This window comes from Phalacrocorax aristotelis, chromosome W (genome assembly GCF_949628215.1).
Source record: "Phalacrocorax aristotelis chromosome W, bGulAri2.1, whole genome shotgun sequence".
NCBI lineage: Eukaryota > Metazoa > Chordata > Aves > Suliformes > Phalacrocoracidae > Phalacrocorax > Phalacrocorax aristotelis.
In genome coordinates this window covers 5,810,572-5,833,406 of record NC_134310.1, presented here as the reverse complement: position 1 = coordinate 5,833,406, position 22,835 = coordinate 5,810,572, and the positions used below count along the sequence as shown (strand labels likewise).

The following is a 22,835-nucleotide window of genomic DNA, read 5'->3' as shown; positions in this document are numbered from 1 at the left end:
ACCTCTGGGGGTCTCACTGACCTGTGGAGAAGGGTCAGGCTCACCGTGGGGGTGCCCCCTCCCTACCTCAGTTTCCCCAAGCCCAGCCAACCTCACCCTGCTTGTTCATGCAGGTCTGCTCATCTCGGATGGCCCCAAATGGGGGGGAAGGTCCCCAGCCCCCCCCCGGGGGCTGCAGTGCAGGGTGACAGGGGCTCAGTGATGGCTTCAGTGAACTGAGGCCACAGGGCTGGGGTGCAGGAGCAGCTGAGGGGGGGCTCACACCCCCCCTGGGTCTCCTCCCTGCTCTCACCATCCATCTCCATGAGCTCTGGAGCAGAGTGGGGGGGGCTGTCATGGATCCTCTGCCTGCCCCTGACACCACCAAACACCCCCCCCCCGACCTCCCATGCCAGATGTGACACCCCAGCAGCTCTGTGCCCCCAATACCATCCCGCAGCAACCCAAGTCACCCCAACACTCATGCAACTCTCCAGCAACCCCCAGGCACCCCAAAGACTCCCCCGCAGATGCCCTTCACCACCCTGGCCACCCATAACTGCTCCCAACACCACCCTGCAAGACCCCCAGACCCTGCTGAGCCCCCGTAGCTCTCCGCCCTGGCCCCCCAAGCCACAGGCTGTACTCGCGGTGCGGGGGCTGCAGCCTGAGCTTGCTGCTCTCCACAAAGTACTGCCCCACCTCGGGCAGTGAGGAGCAGTGATACTGGGGGGGACGTGGCATCACTCGGGGACCCCCATTTGTCCCCCCCTTGCAGTCCCCCATTCCCTGCCTACAGCTCCTGGGCTCTGGGGGAGTCCCAGCCCCTTGGATCCCAGCCCTCTGGGGTGTCCCAGTCCATTAGGGGTACCAGCCCTTTGTGTCCCAGCCCTTTTGGGGTGCCTGTCCTTTTGGGGTCCCAGGTCCTTTGTCACACCCCCTTAGGGGTCCCAGCCTTGGGTGTCCCTGTTCCCAGGGATCCTAGCCTTGGGTGTCCCAGCCCTTAGGGGCCCCAGTCCCTTGGGGGTCTCAGCCCTTAGGAGTCCCAGCCCTTTGGGGGGTGCCCAGCCTTGGGGTTGTCAGACCCCATGGGCACCAGTCCCTGTGGGTCCTAGGCCCCAAGTGCCCTAGGTGCTGGGGGTCCCAATCCCTTGACTCGCAGCCCAGGGGTCCCAGCTCTTGTGGGGCCCATCCTAGGGGCTCCGGTGGGTCCCCAGGAAGGGGGCATCCCTGTCCCCAGGGCCAGCCCAGCTCTGTCCCACGTCACTCAACGGTGTATCAGTGTCAGTGACGTAGCCCTGGTCCACATGGTTCACCTTGTGCTTCAGCAGCACCCAGGGCTGTGTCAGTGGGGGCTGCCACCCCTTGCATGGGGACCTTCGCCCCACGGACACCCCTCACACAGGGACCCTCGCTCTGGGAGGACACCCCTCGCATGGGGACCCTTGCCCAAGGGGACACAGCTCACACAGGGACCCGTGCCGCAGTGCCACCCACCCCTTGTCCCCCTACCGGTGCCCCCCGCTCACCCGTTCATCTCCTGGCGCGTGGTGATGGAGACACCCCGGCTGCGCCCCCCAGGGCGCAGCACCATGATCCCCCCGCCCGCGCCCCGCTTCAGCAGCTGCTCGGCCTCCAGGCACGTCACCTCGAAGAGGCAGCTGGGCACCCTGGGGACAGCCCTGCCCTGTCACCCGTGGCCATGTCAGGCCACCCCCAGCCACGCCACCCAAGCCATGCTGCTCCCCAGCACATCCCAGTGAGGATGGAGACCCCCTCCACGGCCCCAGACCCACCTGACTCACAGGGGCAGTGCGGGGCTGGGAGGGCTGGGGGTAGCGGGTGACCCGGGGTGGCGGGGAACCCGGGGATGGTGGGGGACCTGGGGGTAGCCCTGCAGTCCTGCCAGGTCGGTGGGCACCTTCATCTGCAGGGGGGATGCAGGGCGACGGGCATGGTAGGGTCACCGCTGCTGTGACCCCCTGGGGGCCAGCGCCCCGTGCCATGGTCAGGATGAATCCCTGCCACATCTCCTGTGCTCCCCACTCCCCACCTGCTGGGACAGGGAGGGGGACATGGGGCTGGCCTCTCCCCTGCACCCTGTGTCCCCATACCCTGCCCCTTGTGGCCCCCCCAGACTCCAAATCCCCCTAAGCCTGTCCCCTGCATCCCATAACCCCACCCCTCTGCTTCTGCATGCCCTGTACCCCCAGATCCTGCCCCCTGTGCCCCCTCATGGCTCCCTGTCCCCAGATCCTGCCCCCGTGCCCTCCCATGGCCCCATCCCCAAATCCTGCCCCCTGTGCCGTCCCATGGCCCCTGTCCCCTGTCCCTTGAAATCCTGCCCACTATGCCCCCCAGTGCCCCCATCCCCAAACCCTGTCCCCGCTGCCCTCCATGTCCCCCAGCCCTGACCGTTGTTCCCCCCCATGCCCGTGTCCCTCTGAGCCCCCAAACCCTGTCCCCTCTGCCCCTCCATGCCTGCGTGTCCCCTTCCGTGTCCCCCACCTGCACCCCCCTCCACAGCCCCAGTCCCCCAGACCACTCTGTCCCCCAACACCCCACCAAGGACACTACGCCCCCCAGCCCCCTTTCTGCCCTGCCTGGTGCCCACCATGTCCCTCCACCACCCTGTGCCCCCAGCACCCCCCGGTGCCCCCCCATGGTGTGCCCATCACCTTCAGCATCACCTCCCATCCCCACAGCCTCAGTCGCCACCAGCTCGCCCAGGTCCAGCACCTCCAGGGGCTGGGGGCACCCAAGCGTGGGCCCCACCCACGCACCGCCTCCACCGCCACGAGTGCGCCAGGCCTCAGCCCCCCCAGGCCACTCCCCACCCTGACCCCCTGCCCCTTACCCTGCCCCAGCCTGGGCTCCTACCTTCACCCCCATGGGGGGGGTTCCCAGCCTGGAGGACCCCCCCCCCCAGTGTCACCCAAAGGTCCTGGCCCAGGGGTCCCACCTTGGGGAGCCCACCCTGAGGGGGTCCTGGCCCTGGGGAACCCACCTGGGGTCCCAGCCTAGGCGGAACCCACCCGGTCCCACCCAAAGGTTTCTTGTCCTGGGGGTCCCAGCCTGGGGGAGCCCACCCTGAGGGAGCCCACCCTGAGGGGGTCCTGGCCCAGGGGCGTCTCTGAGGTCCCAGGGATCCCCTCTGGGGGTCCCCCCCGGGGGTCCCATCCTAAAGGAGCCCACCCTGAGGGGGTCCTGGCCCAGGGGCATCTCTGAGGTCCCAGGGATCCCACCCTGGGGGTCCCACCCTGAGGGGGCCCGGGCCTGAGAATCCCACCCACAGTTCCCATCCCAGGGGTCTCACCTCGGGTGTCCCAGCCCCGGGACATCGCAGTGGTACCAGGGTGGAGATGCTCATCCTGAGGGGGTCCCAGACACGGGGGTCCCACCTGGGGGAGCCCACTGAGAGGGGGTACTGGCCCAGGAGTCCTAGGGGTCCTCTGGGGCCCCAGCTTTGGGGGGGAATCCCAATCCTGCGGTTCCAGCCCCAGGGGATCATGGTGGGGGTGGGGCTGCCCCATCATGGGGGAACCCACGTGGTCCCACCCAAAGGTGTGATGTACTGGGGGTCCCAGCCCAGCCTAGGGGTACCCACCCTGAGGGGGTCCTGGCTAATGGGTGTCTCAGTCTGGGGGGGAACCCACGAGGGGGTCCTGGACTGGGAGTGTCTCAAGGGACTTGGCCAGGGCAGCCCACCCGGGGGTCCCTGCCAAGGGGTGCTGCCCGGAGGCCCCCCCCCCCACCTCCCAGTCCCGGGGCTCCCCGTAGAAGGCGAGCGTGAGGCCCCGCAGCCCGGCCCAGACCCTCCGGTAGCCCTGCGGGGCAGGACGGGACTGAGCTCCGCCACCGGGCACCGGCACCGGGGGCTGCGGGGGGGGCACCGGGACAGCCCCGGGCGGCGGAGGGGACCGGGGGGGCGGCTGTCGGTCCCGAGGGGGGTCAGTGCCAGGGGGTGCCGAGGGTCGGTCCGGGGGGTTGCTGGGGGTCGGTCCCGGGGATGCTGGGGCTCGGACTGGACGTCCTGGGGGGTCCCGGGGGTGCCAGGGCTCGGTCGGGGGGTCCCGGATGTCGGTCCCGGGGTTGCCGGGGCTCGGTCCGGGGATCCCGGGGGTGCCGGGGGTCGGTCCCGGGAGGTGCCGGCCCACCTGGTCCCGCGACCCCCGCTTCTCCACGAAGCCCTCGTAGCTGTGCCGGGGCCGGGGCCATCCCCGCCCGCCGCCGCCGCAGGCACCGGGCGCCCGGCAGCCCCGCCGGGAAGCGGGGGGGAGCCCTGCGGTCCCGGGGCGGCGGGGGCGGGGGGTGTGTCAGGCCCCCGGTGCGGGTCTCTGTATCCGCGTCCCCCCCCCGGTGCGGCAGGTGCGGGGCTGCCCCGCCCCCCGCCGCGGGTTCCCGTCCGTGTGTCCGTCCGTCCCCGGTGCCGGTGTTGTGTCCGTGTGCCGTGTGTCTCCCCCCCCCCCCCCACCACCCCCGGGGCGGGGCGGGGCGGGGCGCGCGGAGCCGCCCCATCACGTGGCGCTGCCGCCGCGCGCACCGGGGGAGGCGGGAGCGGCGGGAGCGGCGGGAGCGGAGCATGGCAGGTACCGGCGGGCGCGCGCCCCGCGGGCACGCACCGGGCACGCACCGGGCGGGCACGCACGCACGGATGGACACACGGGCACGCGCACGGACGCGCGCAGCGGCGGGGGCCGGGCGCACACGCCCCGCGCACGCACATGCACCTGCGTGCACAACCGGCCCCGTGCACACACGTGTGCACCTGCGCATGCTCGCGCACGGACGCGCACACGGACACGCGCACACACGCACGCGCAAGGGCACGGACAAGCGGGACCCTCGTTGCACGCCTGTACAGGGCCGGGCACCCCCGGACACCCACGGGGCAGGGGTGGGGACACCCACGGGACACCCCGGGACACCCACGGGGCAGGGATGGGGACACCCCGGGACACCCGTGGGGCAGGAATGAGGGCACCCCGCGACACCCGTGGGACAGGGATGGCAGCACACACACCCACCCCCCCCGATATCAAACCAGGCTCTGGGGACCTGCTGGGCCAGGAGAGCCTTGTCCCCCTGTCCCCCTGTCCCCCAGCCTTGGCCCCATGGCCTGTGTGCCCTAGGCCCTGTCCCCCCCAGCCATGTCCCCTAGTCCTCTATCATGTCCCTCAGTCCTCACATCCCCACATCACCCCTTATCCCCTCTTCAGTGCCCTCCATCCTCCTGGCCCGGGGTCCCCTCTCCCCCATCCCCCTGTCCCTGAGTCCTCCTGTCCCTGTGTCCATCCCTCCCCCCCCCCCGTGTCCTTGTGTCTTCTCTTCCGGTGTCCCTGCGTGCTTGTGTCCCCATGTCCACGTCTTCCTGTCCCTGTGTCCCTGTGCATCCCTGTCCTAGTGTCCCCATCCACAGGCAGACACGAGGGGGAGGACCCAAGGGTGCTCTTGGAGGGACACCCACGGGTGCTGCCCCCAGAGAGGACCCCCCATGGCGTGTCCCATCCCGCAGCGCTGGCAGCCGCCTCCCCCGGTGGGGACGAGTGTCTGGAGGAGGACGAGGATGAGCTGGAGCCGGGGCTGGATGAGGCGGAGGCCGAGCCGGAGGCTGGGAGCGGGGGGAAGGCGGCGGGGGGCGCGCGGGGGGCCGTGCTCACTCGTCGTGGCATCACCCTCCGCGTCCTGCTCCGCGATGGGCTCCTCGAGCCAGCCCGCGGCGTCCTCTCCATCTACTACCTGGTGAGCCCGGCTGGCGCAGGGACACGGTGGGGGACAGGAACCGGGGACGGGGGACCGGTGGGTGCCTCCCCACTCACCCCAGGCTCCCCAGGGCAAGAAGTTCGTGGGGGACCTGGGAGCAGATGGGACGATCACATGGCAGGAGACGGGGCAGGTCTTCAACTCACCCAGTGCCTGGGCGACCCACTGCAAGCGCCTGGTGAACCCCGCCAAGAAGTCGGGGTGCGGTTGGGCGTCCGTCCGCTACAAGGGCCAGAAGCTGGACCAGTACAAAGCCGCTTGGCTGCGCAAGCACCAGCCCAATGCGCCGCCCGCTGAGGAGGTGGGTCGGGACCCCCCCCTCCAGGACCCTTGGGTGCCCCCCAGTGCGGCTGGTGAGGTGGTGTCAATCCTGCGCTGCTCACAGAGCCTGGCCAGCGAGGGCGAGGAGGAGGAGATGCCTGAGGAGGAAGAGGAGGAGGCAACGAGAGAGGGTCGGGCGCCCGTGCCAGAGCCAGCAGCTACCAAAAAACCAGAGGAGAAGAGCAAGAAGCAGCAGTGCAAGAGCCTGGCAGAGCCGGCAGGGACGGGTAAGGTGGCGCGGGGGTCCCGGGGGACCCTGGGCAGCCTGGCAGCGGTGACAGGGCACTGTGCTTCGCAGATCATGGCCCCCCGGGGAAAAGGCTGGAGAGCAAACCCCGGGTGCCTGTCCGGTACTGCACCCTGGGCACCCGCGACTCGGCCAGGTAGGGTGCGACGGGGACCCGAGCCCCACGTGGGTGCAGGAGGGGCGGGGGGCGGCTGTGGCATTGGTGCTGTGGCTCTTCCAGGAACCCCCAGACCCTGGTGGAGGTGACGTCCTTCGCTGCCATCAACAAGTTCCAGCCCTTCAACGTGGCCATTTCCAGCAATGTCCTCCTGCTCCTGGTGCGTCCCCTCCCCGTGGGGGGGACAGGTTGGGACATTTCTGATGGTGCTGGGGACAGCTGCAGGGAGGGGGGCGTCCCCAGCATCGTTTTGGGTCCAAATTGTTAATTTTAACTGTTTCCTTTAGGATTTCCACAGCCACTTGACACGGAGCGAAGTGGTGGGCTACCTGGGTGGGCGGTGGGACACCAACACACAGCGTAGGTAGTGGGGTGGGTTTGTGGGTGGTCCCCATAGCCCCCGGCGGAGCCACCCACCCCTGTGCCCCCCACCTCAGTGCTGACAGTGCTGCGAGCCTTCCCATGCCGGACCCGCCTGGGCGATGCTGAAGCCGCCGGCGCCGTGGAGGAGGAGGTAAATCATCCCCAGGGTAGGGTGGGGAATGCCGGGGGTCCCAGGGGACCCAGACCCACGGCATCTGCCCATCCCAGATCTGCCAGAGCTTGTTCCTGCGGGGGCTGTCGCTGGTGGGTTGGTACCACAGCCACCCCTTCGGCCCCGCGCTGCCCTCCCTGCACGACATCGATGCGCAGATGGATTATCAGCTCAAGCTGCAGGGTAGCGGCAATGGCTTCCAGCCCTGCCTGGCCCTCATCTGCGGTAGGCGCTCGGTCCCTGGGGTCCCGGTGGTGCTGGGGCTGCCATCACCCCCCCATGTCAGCCCCATCTTTGCCCTCCCCACCCAGGACCCTATTATCACGGCAACCCTGGTGTGGAGTCCAAAATCGCGCCCTTTTGGGTGATGCCGCCGCCGGAGGTATGTGGTCGCTGGCCCAGTGGGGGGTGGGGGGCGTATTTGGGATGGGGGTGGCCCCAGTGCCGTGGGGTGACCCTGCTCTCCCATCCTCCAGCAACGGCCCAACGACTATGGCATCCCCATGGACGTGGAGGTGGCCTACATCCAGGATGGCTTCCTCACCAACGATGTCCTGCAGGAGATGGTGAGTGTGGGGTGGGGGTCCTAAAAACCCCATCCGCCCCAGCAAGGACAACGCCCTGACCCTGCCGTGGGCTGGTGGGGCCTTCGCCACCCGTCCCCGTCCTGCTGTTAGTCCCGGTGATGGTGACAACCTCTTCTCCATCCCCGCCGTGCTGCCCAGGGCTTGGTGCAGCGTGGGTGGGGGGGCCACGTGCCTGACCCTGGGGCAGCCCTGGTGCCTGAAGCCCCTCTCTCCCCCTACCCCAGACGCTGCTGGTGGAGTTTTACAAGGGAGCCCCTGACCTGGTGAAGTTTCAAGAGCTGTGGAGTCAGGATCAGACCTACCTGGACAAGCTGAAGGTGAGGAGGGGGCTTCCTCCGCTGCACTAGATGGGGAGGGGGCTTTAGCTGGGGCTTCAGCTCCAGCAACCCCACTGTTTTAATTAACTGGGCTGCACCCCCCCCCCCAGGGCTCCCTGGCCTCCCGCACCCCCAAAGACCAGAGCTTCACCCACATCCTGGAGCAGATCTACAGCCTCCTCAAGCTCAGCAGCTGAGGGGCCGGGAGCCCCCCGTTTGACTTGGACCAGGTGCCTCCCCAGCAGCCAGGGCTCCCCAGCAGCCCCCCCACACCCAAGGGGCTCACCCAGACCCGGCACAGGGCAGTGCTGCAGGGACACCGCGTTGCTCCAGGGAGCTCGCCCGAGGGGTCCCGGCCCCCTGCCGGCTCCTGCCCTGCCCCGGAGCGGCTGCCGGGGTGTCCCGGGCAGCGGTGGAGGGGAGGGTGGTGGTAGCGGTGGTGGGTGTCTCGGCTGTAAGTTGTTTGTGGAAGTGGTAGTTGATTAAAGAGCAGTTCCTGAGAGGCGGCCAGCGTGCGGCTCTGCTGGCGCGGGGACATCCAGCTAGTGCTGCGGTGAGGGATGGTGCCGGTGGCCTCGCAGGCTGCAGGCACCATCCAGCTGCCTGGTTGTGGGGGCTGAATCACGGGGATGTTTGTCTGGGGCTACTCCTCCATCCTGCTGCAGCCCCCCCAAAGCCCAGTCTCGCACTCACAGAGAGGATGCAGCCATTAGAAAGAAGAAAACATTTAATACTTTCATTCAGAGATACAAGTCAAGATTTGTGGGTCGTCGTTTTTTCCCCCTAAAACCAGGAGAAACCATTACAAAAAAAAAGGTCTAGCAAGTTGTCCCAGCTGACAAAATGTATTTCAATCCACCTGAGCGGGAGCCAGCATTCCCAGGATGTGACCCCAGTAGTGACCGGGGAGGGGACAGAGGCGAGAGCCCCGAGGACACCGGTCCCTTGGGCTCCCTACGCTGCTGGGAGCGAGGGGGAGCTGCCCTGTGCCCCCCGTGTCTGGGACCGGGGTCCCCGGTCAGCCTGCTCGGAGCACAGCGCGGCAGGGGATCGGACATACACCGACATGCAAGGTTAAAATCATTAAAAAGGGGCTGTGTAACTGTAACAGGAGCCGGGAGCAGCAGGGACAGGGACGTGCTGCAGGGACAGGGCCAAGCTGGGGCTCGGCCCCCGGCCGGGCAGGGATGGTGCTAGCCGAGGAGAGGTGCCGGAGCCCAGCCAAGGCTGAGGAAGGGGGAGAAGAGACCACTTTTCTAGCAAGGAAAACCATGGAGTCAAGTGAGAGGTGGGGCGAGCGCTGCCGCTGCCAGGCCCCATCCTGACCCCTGCCATGAGGAACGCGCGGGGAGGCTCGGGGCTAAGGGGTGGCAGGAGCCGCGCCGAGATGTACGATACCTTTTCCCACCGAACCCAGGGGCAGAGGGACGCGACGCTCGCCCTGCAAGGAGGGTCGCTGCGGGGCAGAGGTGGGGGCGCGGGGAAGGCACGTGAGGATCGGCCGAGCTCCAGCCCCGCAGCCGCGAGCCCTGGCCCTGCAGCACGGGGTGCTGACGGCTCCCCGCGGGGAGTAAGCGCAGAGCCTTGGGGGAGAGGAGCCACAACCTGCCATGGGTAGACCCTGTGAATTGGGCTGTCGTTCAGTTCCACCCCCCTCAAATTTTTCCCCAGCTCTGATGGACTTGGTAGAACGTGTAGTAGGAAAAGCCCAAGGTCCAGAAGCGACCCGGCTTATAATACTTAACATCAAGGGCAGAAGTGAGCAGCCACCCTCTTTGGAGTCAAGCTCTGCAGGGAGCGGGCAGAGGGCTAACAGCGGGCAGGGGACATCCCTGCTCCATCCCCATGGGGCAGAGAGGGATGGCACAGAGCCCCACGCAGGGCTCAGCACCTCAGGCAGGGCTCAGCACCCGCGCCGCGGGGCTGGCTTAGTGTTTGATGGGGGGGCGTAGTGTTGCTGTGTCACGGCATCCCTCCCCTGAGCCCCCAGGAGCGGGGAGGGCTGGGGTCCCACATTGGTGTTGGACTGTAGGGAGGCTGGGCATCCGTGGGGAGAGGGGTAGTGTTCAATGGGGTGGGGAGGGTCAAAGGTCTTGCCCCTCGGTGAGGCTGGGGGCTGCTTCGCCCCCTGCCACCGGGCTGTGCGTCTCCCTGCGCTGATGCTCAGCGTGAAGGATGCATCCCAGCTCTCCCACCTGGCTCATCCGGATGCTTGACCCAAAGGGAAGACAAAAACTGGACAGGGAGAGGCCTGCGGCAATTGTACAGCCGGGGGGGGGACCTGGCAAGGCGCGCAAAGTACCAAAGTTCAAGCACCAGAAGGATTAAAACAAAAAAAAAAATTAAAATAACCAAATTCACAGGGGGTGAGGAGGGGGCGTTTGACCCTTCCGGCTTGTTCCCTGGTGGCAATCTCGCCCCGAGGTGATGCAGATAACACGGCCCCGCCGCCAGAGAGGGCCAGTGTCAGGATGGAGGTGGAATGGAGGCTCGGCCCCGCGTGAGCACGGAGGGGGGACGGGAGCGATGCCGTTTCACTGAGGTAGCGGAACCAGCACTTCCACATAGTTGAGGGGGAAGAAGCCCGACTGGCCGTTGATCATGCCCTCGTACCAGTTTTCGTCGATCTGGTTGGTCAGGGTGATGATGTCGCCTTCCTTGAAGCCCAGCTCGCCGTCGTTTTCAGGTTCAAAGTCGTAGAGAGCCTTGCAGCAGGGCTGGTCCAGGGGGGCTGCGGGGAGAGGCGGAGGGGGGAGAGGTCAGCTGGACCCCCTGCACGCCTCCTCCCCAAGCCCCCGGCTCTGCCGACGCCGGGGATTCCTGCCACACCAGATCCGGACACAGCGCGGGATCGTCGGCTCTGCCAGATCTTACACAACTGGTTTCACGAGCCGGCTCTGCCCTGCCGGGGAGAAGCTGGCCCTTCACTTTGCCCCCACGATGGTAAAGCATTAACTCAGTTTAAACTCCTCACTGGCTTTCAGCTCACTAGTTCCTCTGCCATCTTGCTGCAACCACGTCCTTCACGGGCTTCTCCCAAAGCAGACTCCCACCTCCAGCACCCTGTGCTGCTTGTTCCTGCCTGGATGTCCCCCAAATCAGATTAGAAAAGCCACATTATTCCTCCAGAGATGAGAGGAGCCACCGTGCAGTTCACCAGTTAGTCAACAGTGGGGCTAGGCGTCAGTACGGGGTGGAGGAGGACCCTGGGGGTCCCTTTAGAGAGGTCCCCCCGAGGGTGATGGGTAGGAAAGGACTGCGACTGCCTCCCTGGGCAGAGGGGTTCAAGTTGATTAGCAGCTCGGTGACGTGTGCGAGGCCCCCCCCCAAAAATGGGGAGAAAACTGAAGTCTCTTTCCCACATCTCAGCTCCACGATTTAAGCATCAGACCTCTTGACTGCAAAGGGGATATTTTTATAGCAGGGAAAGATGCTGCTTGCTCTGTCTATGCACTAACGTTTTGGGATGGGCAAGCGCTCGGCTTTGCAGCTGTAGGGATCCTACTGAAAAGCGAACGAGCTAATACAGGCCCCCAGGGTCTGCAGGGCCCCCGTTCCCCTCCCTGTTGCTCCAGAGCCTGCACAGCTCTGCGCTGGAGCTCTTCCAGCCAGGGCAGGGGGAAATGGCACGGACGGCAGCCAGCACACCTGGTCTGCTGAACATCCCCAGCAAGAAAGGACCCAGCATTAAGAGAGCTCAGAAAACACCAAAAGCGTCAGCCAAGCAGGTTCACGGTTTTGAGACAACTTCCCAAAATACCAGGCTGGTCCCACCACCACAGCACTTCCCCTACACCAGGCTCCTCAAGTCCTCCTGCCCCACTGCTGCACCACCGCAAGCTTTCCCCACTGCGATGCCTCCGAGCCACAGACGCAGCCTGGCCTCAGGGCCCCAGCAGGACCCCCCGGGTTCCGTCAGCAGGAATGCTGACCTGCAGACCCCACCGTCACAACCCATTTGGGGCTCCTCGCTGCCCAGCTGGGGCCACAAAACCCGCTCAGCGTGCCCAGGTTCTACCCGCTCCCCCCAGCCTTCAGCAGTGGGGTACGGGGCGGGCAGCACGAGCAGGAGTGGGAGAGATCCAAGCTGGGTGCTTATAACAAGAACGGGTCATCCTCGGGACGTCTGACACCTCGTGGAAGAGCATCTGATCCCTGTGGCCTCACGCAGGACATGCCTGTGTGATGATAGCTGCTACGACTCCTACGGGTGAGCAAAATCCCCACCTTTGGTGTGGTAAATACCAATATAGCGCGGCTGTTTTAATTTGGGGCTTAGCTCAAGGCTTAGCTCAGCTCAGCTGGGCTGGTCTGCTGGCCAGGCTCAGCACGGAGGTATTAGCAGCTCCAAGCGGCAGTGCCACGGAAGGAGAAGCGAGGAGGGGTGGGGAGAGATGGTCACACATCATGCAGTGCGGAGGGAGGAAACTCACGGATACTCCTGACGGAGGCCCGGGACGGCTTGTCGGATCGGAAAGAGGAGGAAGCTGCTTCCAAACAAAAAGAGACATGCTTAAAACAATGTGAACTGGAGAGAGGGAAAGGCAGGGCCTAAAGGGAGGATCTCTGTTAGGAGAAAAAGGGCAGCCCACATGCTGTGTTAGAAACATGCCTGCCTCGCCAGGACCAGGGAGGGATGAATGCAGCATGATGGAAGACAGGGAGGGAGTAAGACATGCTTCTTTTTTTCTGTCTGCCACTGCTGGCACTGACTGGGCACTACAGGCGAGCGGCCTGGGCTGGAGACCCCGCTGGGACAATCCCAAAGCCAGTATAACGAAGGCTGCTGGGCCCCAAGAGAAAACAGCCCGAGTCTAGAGGCATTTCTGACTTTTTCAGAGCCCATGCAGGCACATCCAGCACACCAGAAACATCATTTCCGGGCAGAGTAGTTCCCCTCTGTGCCCAGGAGGCTGCTCCAAGGCACCTGTGTGCACACACACAGGACAACTTTACCTGAGACTTTGGGGGTAGGATTGCAAGAGAAGCCTCCATTAGATTGGTCAGTGTCTCCGAAGTCATATGTCTCCCTGGGTTTGGGCTTGTATTCCCGCTTGGGGCGCGAGGAGGCCTCCCTCATTCTGGAAGAAGGAAAAGAAACGTGGATAAATTGAAATATGAAACAGAATGTGATGAGATCAACAGGATATTTATTCTCCTTGGTGGCTACACAAGGGAGCAAACTGGTTTGTAGACAAAAATCTACACAACCCTCTGTGCTGGCGTGTTCTGAAGATAGATCTTGCCCAGGGTTTGGGACCCGGCCCTTCGAGAGGGCCACATGCCCAGGCTTTGCTACGGAGGTGTCTCAGGCAATTCAGGCCAGCAGAGGACACTCGTGCTACAGTTCGAAGGCTCACACTTGGCAGGATCCTCCCAGCTCTTCTTAATTCAAACCAAACTCGGGATCCACTCAGCAGTTTCTTCTATGAGGAAAGAACAGCAGGGCAGCATCACCAAACCCCCTGAGAAGCAGAGAGGCTGCCCGGCTCTGTCCAAGCCACCCGCGCCAGGCTGAGGAAGGCATGTATGTCCCCAGCTCCGCAGCGAAGGCCCAGATGCAACGGAGCCACCTCTCCTTCCTTGGCCAGGGTTTGGGGAGATGCTTGCTCAGTGAGACAGAGCAGCAGGAACAACGAGCGTGCAAGCCATGGCAGTCGTGTGAACCAGCTCGCTTGGTATTTCAACAGCACCTCTGTGGTCCTTGGCACCTCGGCAGCAGCCGTACGTGCCCTGGGGCCGCTGCAAAGGTCAGGCACTCGAGGAGAGGCAGGGAGAGCAGCAAGACCAGGCACTTCATGGCTCTCCCTGCTCCTGCACGCCAGACATATATCTGCCTTTCACCAACAGGCTCATGTGGCTCAGAACTCCAGAGCACACATGGCAGTGCCACATTTGCGCAGGGTCTACCAGGGACCGCCACACAGACAGAAGGGAGAGTAGGGCTTGCTGAAAAATGAGGGGTCTGGCAGGGGGCTTACAGATGCCTTCCTTTAATGAGGTGATCTACGTGCTCTTCCACGGGCCTGTGGCCACCACATCACCCCCACCACGCTGCATCCACTTTCCGGTCCTCAGAGCAACTAGGAACCCCTGACATGGACCTTTCTGGACCACAACCATGGCCAATCTCCAGGTACCCTCCTTATCCACAACTGAAGCTGATGGCACAAGGACTCTAGGCTAGGTGGCTGCAGGTGACGCAGGGTGCCAGGCATGTCCAGCTCGTGACATCTGAGCCATCTGCACCAACAGCATGATGTAGCTTCTGACTCAATCCTGGGTCTGGCCAAAAGGCACTTCTTGGGGGACACTCCCATGCTCAGTGCCCACAGTCCAAGGAGCCGTGATCCCTGGCTTGAAGGGGGTTTCGCCCTCTTTTTCCACCCCTGCCAAATCGAACTCCACCCCCCGGGGAGCAGCACACCCCAGTTCAGGCAGTGCTCAGCCCAGCAGAGACCAGCTGCCCACGGTGCAAGCACAGGGCTTTTGTTTCAGATGCTTTCAATGACTGGCACATTCTGACAAGTTGTGCAGCTGGCATGGCTCCCTCCAGCCTGAAGGAGGTCTGGATTGAAGCTCTAGTGATTGCAAGAAGCGGCTTTAAGGCCAGGAGATAGAGGATGGCCGGGTATTTACAGACAGGTATCACTGGGAGAGCTTGTGGCTGTGAAAACGGAGAGTGCCTGCAGCACCCTGGGACTCACCTGCGTTTGAGTTTTTCCGCAAGCTCATCCAGGATCTGCACTGCCTGCCTGTGGTAGTCCAGCTGGGCGTCCACCAAGGCTGAGAGCTGGCTCACCTGCTCGATCTGCGAGAATCACACCAAGGTGGGATGAATGGCTCTCCCCAGCTGAGAGGAGACTGCTGCATTGCACACGGGAGCTGAGACTGTACTGGGGAAGGTGTGCGAAGGGCAACTTCTCCGGGGACATGAGGAGAAGGTTTGGGATTTCAGACACCAGAGTTCAGGCACTGGCTGAGACTCAGCAGGACACAGGACACCTCCTACCACTCTCTGGGCTTCACTAGCTGTTCAAATCCTTCCCAAGTAAGCTGCATTACCTGCCCAAACTTACTCCCACCAGCACGCTCAGAAGAGACCTGTTTTGGTACAAGCCACAGCCTCTCCTCTGGCCCAGAGCTGGACCAGGAAGAGGGACTACAGAAAGAATAAGATGCCCACCAAGCCACGTGCTAGGCACTCAGATCTGGGTATTCCACAGCAAAACCACGCTTGCAAAAACGAGGGCGGAAATTAGTGTCTAACTTCTGCATCCCCTGAGAGATCCCACCCTTGTACACACAGGAACATGCAGCCCACCCGGCAGCTCTCAGCCCAGGGCAGAGGAGCCGGCGCTCCCCGGTGCACTCACATCAGTTTCTAGGAGGTTATGCATACTGGTCTCTGCTACTTCCTTGGACTCTTCAAATTTCTCCATGGCCTGTCGAAGTTCCTCATCGGGGATTTTGCCCTGTCGTTTCTTCTTGTAGTCAAAGTCCAAGCGTCTGCCTTCCAGCTTCTTGAGATGGTGCTGGGAAGAGGATGGTTATGAACAGTTAAGGAAAAGAAGGAAAAGCCAGAGACTGGGAGCAGCCAAGCTCTCCTGCTGGGAAGGCAGTTCTAGTTACAGGCCAAGTTCATTCGCCTCCAAAACCTGATCTCAGAGCACACGCTTCTGTGGCTCCCACCTTTGTCCAGACTCCAGAGAGGCTGCAGGACGCGAGAGCTGCAAGGCAAAGCTGCTGTGAGGTGACAGGGAGGAGCGGGCCGTCCAAGCTCAATTTGGCAGAGGATTACTGCTGTGGCTGCTGGGGGCTTTTTACTAAGAAAAAAAACCCTCAACAAATTGAAATGGTGATATGATTTCACCCTCTTCCAGCTGAGAGCTGGAGGAACACACTGCAGGGAGCAGTGTGAGTCTGTTCCCCATGCAAGCCTTTTGGGCAGATGAAGAGTTGGCCTGCTACTTTCAGCTCCCCAGGAGTGACAGGGATCTCTGGAGATCAGGAATTGGGATGCAGGTTCTGGGCATTGCATCCCCTGACTGCTTAGGGCAAGGGCTGTTTAAATTAGCTCTATGGCAGCCCGCAGAATTGGAGTACAGGTAAGTACTGAAACAGTAGTTGGTGGTTATTTTATCCGGGACACCACTGTAAGTGAAAATTCACTCGAGAGAACTGCCTTGTGAATTACAGCTTGGGATGGATCCTATTACAAAACCTGACCGTGCTTTGCATGGGCTTGTCTCTGTGGTAGCACACGGGAGCTACCAAGCTCCACGTCTCCCTGGTGAGACACTGAAGGGCCTTCTTGAGATGCTGCATAAGAGACCTCAGGGGAAGCTTGCTCGTAGCTTGAAAGTTGTGTTATAGGATCCAGGCTACTAACAGAATAGAGCCAACAGCTGTAGAGAACACTCTGGAGTTTAACGCCAGGCAGCCCAAACGTAACACGTCTGGGAGCTCGCAGCATAAACAACCAAATTCAGCAAGCCCAGAACGCATGCTGGGATGTACTCCCACAGCATCCTCCATAAAACACGGTAAACGAAGAACCATTTAAACCTGCATCCAGCCTTGTGAGCTGCTCAGGAGCAGTAGCAGCAGCGGTACTGAGCAGGGAGGAAAATACTGGTGAATCTGAAGAGACAAAGCACGCACAGTGCAGGGGAACAGAGCCGGTACCTATGCGAGTCCTTGGTTCCCACCGTGACAGAGCAAGCGGTTACGTGCACTTATAGCCAGGGGAGGCCAGAAACTAGAGGAGGGAAAAACATGGTGGTGTTTACCTGGATCTCTTTCAGGTCTTTGTCACACAGGTTCTGGAGGGGATCAATAAAATTTTGTTTGACTTCAATATCCAGCGAGTCCTTCACTTCAGCCAACCGCTTCATAGATTCGCCAGCATCAAGAAGCGCATCGCCTTCGAGTGAGAAAAGGAAGGGAAGAGAAAGGGAGAAGAGAGAAGGGGCCAGCCAGTTAAACAGAGCCGAAGTCTGTGGCAGCTGCATGCAGAGCCATTCTGCCAAGACACCCAGCGTGTGCAAGCTCCGTCCCCACGTTTCTATCTGGAGCAAATCTCCGAGCCTGGCACGGAGCGAGTGGTGCCCGGCGTGAGAGCAGGCAATTGCCTCTTGGTGCGGACTCCACACAAGACACTTCATTAACATGCTTCCTTTTCTTCCTCTGAAAAACAGGAACAATCTCTACCAACTACACACAGGAAGGAAAAAGTAAAAATATTTTTTAAAGCAATATTTTTATACTCCCTGTTAGCTCAGGGAGTCACTGAGCTGCTAATTGGCCATGCAGTGCTTTAACCTTGCTCTGCTCCTTGGCCACTGCTGGCAAGAGAAGCCCGGGGCAGAGGTGCGTTCGGTCTGATCCACCCTGGCCATCTTTTTGTTCAATTTCAAGCCCAGAGCACTCTGACCAACTTTTCAAGTTTCCCCAGATGCTGGCAGCAAACCTGCAGCCTTTTACTCATTTTAGACACTAACCTCTACCACGCCAACCTTATCCCTTCCCCTCCCCTCTGAATCAGAGAGCTCAAAGTTGCTTATTGAAACCTATTTCATTTCATGCTATTCTAAGGCTCCTGCCACAATAACAGCTAAGCCAGATGGACTTGCAGCAAAGCATTTCTAGTCTTGGCTTTTTATGCCAGTGGAAACCATTTATAGATTATATTATTCCTGTGCAGCCTTGGCAAACCAATCGCTTCAGCACTACATTAGCACACAAGAATATACAAGTGAAATAGAGGGTAAAGCGCAAACATCACTCTACTGCCCAGCTGGAAAAATAAATATACAAGAAGAGCTATTTCATTTGACATAACTCTAGATAACCTGTCCTAGGGAGGGATGCAGTCCCAACATAAAAATTTATCAATTTAACTGTTCCTTTAAAGAAAGGCTATTAAAGGAAATCAGGCTTGGTGTGTTCTAAAAACTTCCTTCCCCCTTGCTCCCTTGAACAACGCTGGTTCCTGCAAGCCAAGAGAGATGCAGGGCTCGGAGCTGGCCAGAGTCACTCCTGAGAATCCTTCGTCACTCCCTCTAAGTAGCCAGAGCTTTTTAATTTACCTGAGGCAAGAAGGCTCCTCCCTGCGCTGGAAGCCATCGGACAGCTGTGTACTGTACCAGGTCTGTCATGTGCACAGGCTGATGTTTTAGTGGATTAAAATTGATGTCACCAAAAGGCTTCGCCCCCCCCTCCTCCCTGCAAGTCACACATGGTTATGAGAAACTGCCACGCAAAAAGATTTCTTGGCCTCAACCTCCCTATAGCAGAGCTCTAGCTGGAAACTGCACCGTAAAACTCCGCATCTCGCTCAATCTAGTTTCCACATCACCGTTGTTCAGTTTAGAAGCAAGGAAGCAATTTTTCCTACAGTTGAATTTATCTCAGTCTTTAATTAGAAAGCATTAAGAGGTAGTTTTGCACATAATGCCATGGATTGGGATCCAGGACACTTGGGCTCTGCTCACCCCTTCCCTGCCAGCCCTGGGTGGAAGCCTTCAAACCTCTTTTAAGAGCCCCCAGTACTGTCAGGTGACACAAAAGGTCACAGCCCTTCCAGAATTTAGAATAACAGCTTGGAAATTTGGCAGCAGCCTTTGCCATCTCATCTGCAAGCTCCTAGGGGGAGCTGGCCCAATGGAACACTCACCGAAGTTGGAGTCCTCGCCCAGCTCCTTGCCATATCGGATCATGCTCTCCCCCAGCAGCCCTTCCGACTGCGGGTAGCCAGGGTTCTTCACCTGCCCACGGATCTTTGACATCGTGTTGAGCATGGTTAGCTTGGCTCTGGAAGCTGGCACAGAAACAGCCACAGCCATGTTTGCAATTACTTGGACTTGCCAGCAGCTGCTGGCCACTGCCAACTTTTTTTCTTTTTAAAGCTACGCCCAAAGCCAAGAATCCCTATTGTCTTCATCTACCAGAAATATCATTCGCTACAAAAAGAGAACTTTCTTTTCCAAGACAGCAAGCAAAAATAGTTCCCCACAGCTCACCCGTGAAGGCCAAAGGAGTTTCCCCAGCCCTCCCATAGTCCCTGGAGTGCTCTCTGAACAAGCTGGCTGGAAGCACGCAGGCCAGCAGGCTCCAGAGGCAATGCCTACAAAACCGGCCACCCCTTCCCAGCCCAGAGCCACCACTTTTTCTGGATATCCCAAGAAAAGCGGGTCCCTTTTAGGGCCTCTCTAGGTCCAAGGCAAAAGATGCGTCTGTTCTTCCACTGTTCAACAGCAGCAGCAGTGTCTTACAGCTCAGGAACACAGCATAGGGCAAGAGGGGTGTCAGGATCTTCACCTGAGTCGCAAAGCGCCAGCTAGCCAAGAGCCAGACCCTGCTAGCCAGCGAGGCCACAGGACAGCCACACGTACGAGATGACCCAGCACACCTCTGGTCAGGGGAGGCAGCGTGCCTCATCTCAGATGTGGGCTGGTGACCAATATCTCAGGGCCAAACAAGCTCTCTCTGATGTCTCTCTGCCCCCTCTGCCTCTTTCCCCAGAAAACTGGGGGCAGAGGGAAGGGACCCACCTGGGTTCGGCTGGAGGTACTCTATTGTTCTGGTCAGTACTTCTGTAACCGCCTTGCTGGTCAGGTCCACTTTCTGTAGGAAAGACAAGACGACCCAGCAGCAAAGTTCAGCTCAGGGCTTTGGCAAGGTCACAGAGGAGTTAGATGGGCTAGTTTGGAGATTTCTCTTGTTCCCTACTCACCTTTTCCATTTCCTTGAAGTCATCGTCAAGCTTGGTCCCTTCAGCTCCTCCAACCTTCTCACTGACCAGCTGCAGAAAAAGAACAAGGGAGGAGGAATCAGGCATGGCAGTAGCTGACTGCTTAAAGCTCCTTACACCTCATGCAATAAGTCCCTGGGACAGAAAGGGAAGAAGAGTGGTCCATACAGCATCTGCAAGAGAACGGAGGTGACAGGAACAGCCCAAAGCACATCAAAAAGATGTGGCTCTTTGCTAACGCTGCCCCACTGAAAATCCAAGCATCCCCCACCCTCCCAGAGCACAGCTCAGTCAGGATATTCCTCACATAACAGAAGCTATGCAGCTCCTTAAATCACACCACACAGCTCCAACTCCAACGCTTGCTGGAAAAAGCAAGCAGCAGAATTGTCTCTCGACTCCATTTTGAGCCAAGGCTTCAGTTTCACACATGGCAAAATGCAAGTAAACAAGGAATGAACACACTCTGCTCAGCAGCCAGAACAAGAACAGAGTCTGGAGAGAGCAGAGGCCTCTCAAAGCCCTAAACCATCACTCCTAGGGGAAACGCTGGAAGAGCTCAGGATCTGGAGCACGGGGGTTTTGAATTCTTTGTAAGCGGAGGATAAAGAAATGTACAGAAGTTACGGTAGTTTTCAAATCCATTTATCAAAGCATATCTGATACCGGTTCTAAAACTGGTGAAAAGCTGAGAAGTTTGACAAGCTGTAAAGACAGGGCTGCTTTTGGCTATTTGTGGGAAGGGCTGATCAGCTTTCTTCTAAATATTACTTGGTCTAAGAAAAGACCCCTGCTCCCCAGACCTCACCATTCAACTGCCCGAGCTGAGAGATAGTAAGTGCCTTATTAAATCCACCTAAAAGTGTCCTTCCCTGCAGCTCAAACGGAGAAGAATGTTTCCTTCCCAGCCCTGTGCCGGTGTGGCAAGGCAAATGGCAGCACCTGGGGACACGGGACATAAGGATCAGCCAAAATTACTGATTATCTTGCCCCAAACTGGTCCAAATGAACAGCAAATTACCTATACAGACTTTAAAAGCAGTCTAGGAAACAGGCGCTGACTCCCAAGCACTCGACGCCTGCTGCAGGACATTGCCAGGAATTCTCATGTTTGTAGTCAAAAATCTAGTTCTGGAGGAACAATACAGGTTTGTTTACTTCAGCATCAAATACTTGATTTTATCAAGTCTTTCTTCCTCTGAACCCTCCTGCTCCCATGAGGATTCAAAATGGTTCCTTACTTTTTTGAGGCAGAGGAAGGAAAAAACCCCGTTTAGGTAATCATCCAGTTTTAAAACCCCTCGGAGACACGACACCAGCCGAGTGGCTGCACCTACTGTGCTCAGCCCGCCAAAATCAAGTTACCAAGCAGGACATGCAGACGAAATGCTTGCTATTACAAAGAACAAGGTCTTCAGTGTTTCAGCAAAATTCCATTTCCAGACCCCAAAACAGGGAGGACAAATAAATAAGGCCCATATTCAAAGACCCTTGGTAGGCCAAGCACCCAGCTCTGGTGCTGAGCACAAACATCATTGCTCAGAGCACAGCTTCTTGCATCTCAGCGGGGAGACATCAGCAACTGCTCAGTGCTGCCGAGGCAGCACAGACGTTGGGGAGAAGGGGCTGGGGAGCGCAGAGAGCTTTTCTAACTGAGCACCCAGCACGGAGCTGCGCAGCATCAATCCCTGCAGGGCCAAGATGACGATTCAAGAGGCTGACAAACAAGGCAAGAGCCTCTCTGGCCCTCGTTGCACCAAGGGAAGACTTTTCTTAACTCTTTCGGAGGAAGCATAGTCCAGCAGAGGACATAAGATGCCAAAGAGAAATTGCTGTAGTTCACCCTTAACATTTAGGGGAAAGGAAAGGGTTGCTGCTCTCCTGGTTCGCCCAGCTCAGCTCTGGATTTCATTCTCCTTCTTAATCCCTAGATAAAGCCCTCACAGGTCCATGGGACCCAGCAAGAGCGTGGCAGGACGGCCCAGCCCTGCACCCTGCCACGCTGTATCTGGTGAGCACATGGAAGAGGCTGGAAGGGATATTATCACCCCGTAGCTGCCTGCAGATGGGCAACCTATCTGAGTATGATTTCTTGCTTTTTTTTGGATGCCTGCTCCGCACCTGGGATGCCAGCACACACCAAGGCAAGCTGGCTCTGAGCTGGGGAGGTGCACGTTCCTCTCCAGACACATCAAGTCTAGAAAAAAACCCCCACGAAGCAGTTGCTCTGCCTGCCAGGACAAGCTCAGCAGAGCAAAGCTCACTCCCAGCTGCCATTGCCTGTCCCCTGCCAAAAGTCCCGCAACTTCCGCAGCCAGAAAGGAGCACCCATCTCTTTCACAAAGATCGCACCTCTGGAAACCTCCTTTACTCGTTACTACACCTGGGAAGGGTACAATTATCCCAAGCAATTCCATTCCCACTTTTCTCCACCCACCCACCCACAGATTCACAGCCCAGAAAGCTGCAAATAACCCCTCTGGCAGGGAGCTCTGCTGTAATCAGGGACTGCATGCCATGTCAAAGGCATTGATCACCACAGTGATTTTGGAGGCTTAACACCCTCCCAGAGAGCTGAGGGATGTGAAGGAGGAAAAAAAGAAAAAAAAATCTCACTTGCAGACTAATTTAATCCTCCTTTTGACATCCAAGAAATGCTACTGGTGCCCTGCTGTGAAGGAATAAGAAGACTGAGGTTCTCTCCCTGCTGGCTCTAATTAAACTGGGAGGTTTCCTCACGGGAGGAAAGCAGGAGGGATGTGTGCCATCCGCAGTGGCTCCATCCCTGTCCCCACCCTCCCGAATCTATCAGGCAGGAAGACAAACTAATGCAGATTCCCCCACGGTGCTAGCTGAGGCACAAGCCAGGAGAAGCCCTCGCCGGCTCCTTGTTTAACCTAGAGCTTCACGGCACGACTGGAAGCCAAGTTTCCAAGTGCCACATCGTGCATCTCACCGTGCTGCCTGCAAAGAGCCTGCAAAGGCCGGCAAGTAGGTGGCCGACTTGCTCAGGGAAGCATTAAGTTCACCAGGGAGCTCGCCTTTTGCTTGTGGGACGGGAGAGGAAGGAAGCATCCACGTGTTGCTTGCGGCGTCCAGCTTGGCCCAAGTAAACCGTAAGATTGTCGGTGAAATGCTGCTGGTGCACATCCCAGCACAGCTGCCTCCAGAGAG

At 59.7% G+C, this 22,835-nt stretch overlaps 5 protein-coding genes across 10 annotated transcripts in view; 2 read left to right on the top strand and 3 right to left on the bottom strand.

The window, feature by feature from the left end:
• The window catches only part of CHAF1A (chromatin assembly factor 1 subunit A), a 62,388-nt gene that overhangs the window by 5,164 nt on the left and 34,389 nt on the right, over positions 1-22,835 (top strand). The gene's annotated exons all lie outside the window — the stretch shown is intronic.
• The window catches only part of HNRNPM (heterogeneous nuclear ribonucleoprotein M), an 86,961-nt gene that overhangs the window by 48,786 nt on the left and 15,340 nt on the right, over positions 1-22,835 (bottom strand). The window lies entirely within an intron of this gene.
• Positions 14-4,262, bottom strand: STAP2 (signal transducing adaptor family member 2; the record flags this gene model as incomplete). Its single annotated transcript, XM_075077614.1, is given in 10 exon segments — positions 14-21; positions 97-256; positions 258-310; positions 573-705; positions 1,242-1,319; positions 1,505-1,649; positions 1,785-1,906; positions 2,683-2,727; positions 3,735-3,806; positions 4,137-4,262. Coding segments are annotated over 10 exon segments (942 nt in total), but the record flags the coding sequence as incomplete, so codon positions are not given.
• Positions 4,501-8,406, top strand: MPND (MPN domain containing). 4 transcript variants are annotated; one of them, XM_075077838.1, is made up of 12 exons: positions 4,501-4,568; positions 5,495-5,721; positions 5,813-6,290; positions 6,362-6,446; positions 6,531-6,627; positions 6,755-6,827; positions 6,905-6,981; positions 7,059-7,227; positions 7,314-7,384; positions 7,479-7,568; positions 7,814-7,906; positions 8,017-8,406. In XM_075077838.1, exons 1-12 carry the CDS (start codon positions 4,562-4,564, stop codon positions 8,101-8,103), a joined length of 1,554 nt encoding a protein of 517 aa, XP_074933939.1. In that variant the 5' UTR covers positions 4,501-4,561; the 3' UTR covers positions 8,104-8,406. The 4 variants fall into 4 exon arrangements, with proteins under 4 accessions (XP_074933939.1, XP_074933940.1, XP_074933937.1 ...); XM_075077839.1 differs by having other exon boundaries at positions 4,505-4,568; positions 5,399-5,721; XM_075077837.1 differs by lacking the exon at positions 4,501-4,568 and having other exon boundaries at positions 4,888-5,721; positions 5,804-6,043; positions 6,128-6,290.
• SH3GL1 (SH3 domain containing GRB2 like 1, endophilin A2) overlaps positions 8,616-22,835 on the bottom strand; it is a 30,325-nt gene continuing 16,105 nt past the window's right edge. The window contains exons 2-10 of one of the 3 annotated variants that reach the window (XM_075077865.1): positions 19,644-19,712; positions 19,462-19,534; positions 18,585-18,728; positions 16,699-16,832; positions 15,283-15,441; positions 14,614-14,717; positions 12,863-12,987; positions 12,340-12,396; positions 8,616-10,637 (exon numbers count right to left, since the gene is read on the bottom strand). In XM_075077865.1, the coding sequence (XP_074933966.1) occupies positions 10,441-10,637; positions 12,340-12,396; positions 12,863-12,987; positions 14,614-14,717; positions 15,283-15,441; positions 16,699-16,832; positions 18,585-18,728; positions 19,462-19,534; positions 19,644-19,712 (1,062 nt within the window). In that variant the 3' untranslated portion in view covers positions 8,616-10,440. The remainder of the gene's footprint in view (positions 10,638-12,339; positions 12,397-12,862; positions 12,988-14,613; positions 14,718-15,282; positions 15,442-16,698; positions 16,833-18,584; positions 18,729-19,461; positions 19,535-19,643; positions 19,713-22,835) is intronic. The other 2 variants (XM_075077863.1, XM_075077864.1) reach the window with 2 other exon arrangements.

What these genes read in the sequence shown, in the direction of transcription:
- MPND (XM_075077836.1), top strand. Translation starts at nt 4,921, where the DNA reads ATGGGGACACCCCGGGACACCCGTGGGGCAGGAATGAGGGCACCCCGC. An exon ending in GGCACCCGCGACTCGGCCAG is followed by an intron (nt 6,447 to 6,530) that starts GTAGGGTGCGAC and finishes TGGCTCTTCCAG; the next exon opens with GAACCCCCAGACCCTGGTGG. An exon ending in CCGGCGCCGTGGAGGAGGAG is followed by an intron (nt 6,982 to 7,058) that starts GTAAATCATCCC and finishes TGCCCATCCCAG; the next exon opens with ATCTGCCAGAGCTTGTTCCT.